This window comes from Rutidosis leptorrhynchoides, chromosome 1, assembly GCF_046630445.1.
Source record: "Rutidosis leptorrhynchoides isolate AG116_Rl617_1_P2 chromosome 1, CSIRO_AGI_Rlap_v1, whole genome shotgun sequence".
Taxonomy (NCBI): Eukaryota; Viridiplantae; Streptophyta; class Magnoliopsida; order Asterales; family Asteraceae; genus Rutidosis; species Rutidosis leptorrhynchoides.
The window spans coordinates 680,880,353-680,884,435 of NC_092333.1; the positions used below are offsets into that span (position 1 = coordinate 680,880,353).

At 35.3% G+C, this 4,083-nt stretch overlaps 1 protein-coding gene across 1 annotated transcript; it reads left to right on the top strand.

Moving 5' to 3' along the window:
- Positions 1-360: 360 nt before the first annotated feature.
- LOC139851900 (G-type lectin S-receptor-like serine/threonine-protein kinase At4g27290) lies at positions 361-1,628 on the top strand. The gene is made up of 2 exons (XM_071841100.1): positions 361-1,571; positions 1,625-1,628. Exons 1-2 carry the CDS (start codon positions 361-363, stop codon positions 1,626-1,628), a joined length of 1,215 nt encoding a protein of 404 aa, XP_071697201.1.
- The last annotated feature ends 2,455 nt before the right edge of the window (positions 1,629-4,083 follow it).

Sequence of the window (4,083 nt, forward strand, 5' to 3'; positions counted from 1 at the left end):
AGCGTCAGTAGCAAAATTTAAAGGTTGTAGAAGCCAAATGTTATATTGACGAGATACACAAGCTCTTTTAATATTTGAAACTATAGCCGCCCAACATGTAAATTGTAAGTTGAACATACAATAAATAGTGGTACACTGTTGCTCACCCACACTAAATAAATGTGATGGTAGCCCTGAAAGTCAAACGGGCCATCACTGGTCAACCTATATTATTATATTATATTATTATTATATATTATATATATTATATATTATATATATAACAAAAACTTGAGCTGTTGAGCATATATATTCAATTAAATTCAATTCAAGTTATCATAATATCAATCAAAATCATTAAAAATCAACAGCTTAATAAAAATGGAGGGAGTATCCATATGTCTCTTTCTGATGTTGTTTATATTTATATTTCTAAACAAAATCAATGCAGCTGAACTAGACATCATTTCAGATTCGCAGTTCTTGACAGAAGCAGATACGTTGGTCTCGGAAACCAGAATTTTCGAACTTGGGTTTTTCCGGCCAGATAACACGGAGAACAGATATCTCGGTATTTGGTACAAGCAAGACACTAGTAGAACAGTGGTTTGGGTTGCTAACAGAAACCACCCGCTCCCTGGTGTATCTCCGCTCGTGTTTAAAATCGTTGATCCAGGAATTCTTGGCATTTTTAACAATAACACCATGATTTGGTCATCCAACGCAACGATGACATCACCAAATGCGACAGCAAAGCTTCTTGACACCGGAAATCTAGTGTTGATAGACCAACAGAGGAAGATGACGTGGCAGAGTTTTGATTATCCAACTGACACTCTTCTTTATCACATGAAACTGGGGAAAGATTACTCGAGGGGCATCGAATGGGGTCTATCATCATGGAAAAGTGGTCAAGATCCTGCTCCAGGCGAATTCACGTTGCGCACTGACTTAGACGGTTATCCTGACGACAAACTAAAACAAGGTGCACTGGTCAAATTTCGGGGTGACCCATGGAGAAACTTACTGGTTACAGGGAGTTCTAAATTTGACAAAAACTTAACTCTGATATACAGTGCAGTTATAACTGAAAAGGAGAAGTCTTTTAAATTTTACGTTGAAAACACGTCTCTCATATCGAGACTCACATTGACTTCTTCCGGGGAGCTACAAAATTGGGTATGGGTAGAAGATAGTAAAAACTGGAAGTTAAGTTTAGAATACCCGATAGATATGTGTGATACATATAACGTTTGTGGTGCTTATGGAACCTGCCAAGTGGATTGGATGCAACAGACATGCACTTGCTTGGATAAGCAAAAGTTTGTGCCTAGAAACCAAAAGAATTGGTCGGGTGGTTGTGTCAGGCGAACATTGTTAGATTGCAAAAACGGATCAGATGGGTTTATCAAGTACTCTAATTTGAAATTGCCAGATACACAAGGTACATGGTTAAACATGAGCATGAATTTGGAGGAATGCAAAGCAAAATGCTTACAGAATTGTACTTGTATGGCTTTTGCATTACCCGACGACACTTTAGGAGGAAAGGGTTGCGTGCTTTGGTTCAATGATCTTTTAGACATGCGTCAGTACCCTACCGATGGACGTGATATTTTTGTAAGAATGGCTTCATCTGAATTAGGTAAAATTACAATCACATGCTACATTACCATTACCATTACCATTACCATTATTTCAAACTAACATCATGTTTATGCTAATATTATACAGTGGCTTTAGTAACTTCCAAAAAGAAAGATGGAGCTCCCATTAAATTGATCTTAAGTGTAGTCGTTCCCGGGGTTCTTCTCATAGGCTTCATCTCAATATGGTTGTGGTACGTACGGAGAAAAAAGCATAATGCAGAGGACAGACCAAATATGTCATATGTGGTTACGATGTTGGACGGCGAGGGTGCATTACCAACACCTAAACAACCTGCATTATTCATTGGAAGGGACTCATTAGAAGCTGACTTATCTTCTTTAAATAGTAATCCAGAAGGTTCAATCAATGGTCTAACAATTACACAGTTAGATGCTCGATAGGTGGCACTTGGTTTGCAGAATTTATAACATGATTAATGAGTCAACTACCATCATTTAATGGGTTCATCGCCTTCACACATTCTGTACTTGAGTAATTGCTGAGAACAAAAAATTGTACAATTAAATATTAAGTTATCAAGTATAAAAAATAAAAAGGTATTTGCTTGTTTTTAGGACGATTTTTTGTTTAATGTATGTAGCCATATCTGCAGCAAACTATATGGTCTGAAAGTGTTTATGCTGAAGATTGTTTGCTTTTAAGTCTGTTAAATATAGTTCAGTTTTAGTACTTAATTCAAAAGGTTAAAAACCAATTTAATAAAACAAGTATCCGAAAAGTTTTATGGTTCATTTGTAATTTAAGTTATGTCAGAGGTAACCATATCTTCAAGTATGTGCAAACAAAATAAGATGTAATTTCATCTCTTGTTATCAGAAAAACAAACACTCTAAAATTAAAATGTATGTACACCCCTTGAAGACATAAGACTTAATAAGGTCCACATAGTAAACAAACAAATGTCACCTAACTACTCCGTGGCACCAACATGTTAAGCCCCTTTCTTACCATTTCAAGTAGGAGACTTGGGTTTAGTAGTACTATAACTGTTTTGACACATACTAAAGAAAATCAAAATTAAGCTCAAAAATCCTTATAAGCCTCAAAATTTTCACATATAAGTCCTACTTTAGAGAAAAAAAAAAAAAAAAAAAAAAAAAAAAGCCTCCTAAAAGACACTAACAATCGTATTGTTATGCTATTCGTGATAATCAGCCCTAATTAGCATACCTTTAAGATAATATTCCAATTATTTGTATTTATGTGGGTAAATACATCCCTTTTCTCTCAATCATTTGTAAATAATCATTTGGTTATGAATAAACCCTAAACATTCAACTCTCATTACACTTTTCTTACCTTTTGGAGTTTTTGGTTTGTTTGCTAGTTCAATTTCAATTTTCAATTAATATCCACTATTGAACATATAAGTCCTAATTTAGCATAAAATCGGCCTAAAATCTCGTTAGTAAATACTGATGTTATGCCATTTCTGAGAATTAGCCCTAATTACCATACCATTGAGATTTAAAATAAGATTCCAATGAATAATGCATATATACCTAATGCAATCGAATTCACTCCAATATAAACAATTCTTCCTTCAAGACTGACTATGATACTTGTAAATGAATATAAACAAGGTTTGTACCTGATCATCGTCCCTTCGGAATCTAGTATCGACTTTCAAGCGGCAAAGGGAGAAGCATTGAACAAAAATGGAAAAACTGAGATGAAATTTATAAACTCGAAATTGAATTGAAGGTGAAACTGAAGGTTTGATTATCATTAAAAACAAAACTACACGAAAGGTCCCTACAGTTTGTTCAAAATTTCAGTAATGAGCCAAGGTTACTTTTTTCAAGTGTTTGGTCCGATAGTATATCTTACAATACAATGCTCTTAAATCTCCAACTGCATGATGTTATAAACTAGAAAAAATCCGACCGTGCGTTGCTGCGATTGTATTCGACGCGCGGTCCAATTTGGATATACGATGTCCGTTTCGCGTATAGTTAGTCGTGTTGTATATGTATATATATGTATGTAATATAGCCCGAAATATTTATTTTTTTTAACGATGTCCGTTTCGCGTATAGTTAGTCGCGTTGTGTTCGTAAAATTATTTCGAGTTGAACGGTGGTCTCGGAAAAATTTAACTCGCACCGAGCGTGAATATAGGGCCCGTTATTTAGTGTTTTTTTAACGATGTCCGTTTTGCATATAGTTAGTCCCGTTGGGTTCGTGAGATTTTTTCGAGTTGAACGGTGGCCTCGGAAAAATTTAACTCGCACCGAGCGAGAAGATAGGGCCCGTTATAAATTCGGGTGGAGTAAGGTTTTTTTATTTTAGTTAAATTATAAATTTACGTTTTTTACCCCTGAAAAAGTGTAAAGTTGAGGGATTGTTGTGTAATTTGTGCGAAAGTTGGAGGACCATTTGTAGTGTGAACGCAAACTCAAAACGACAATGCGGTAAAACTGAAACGGCCAA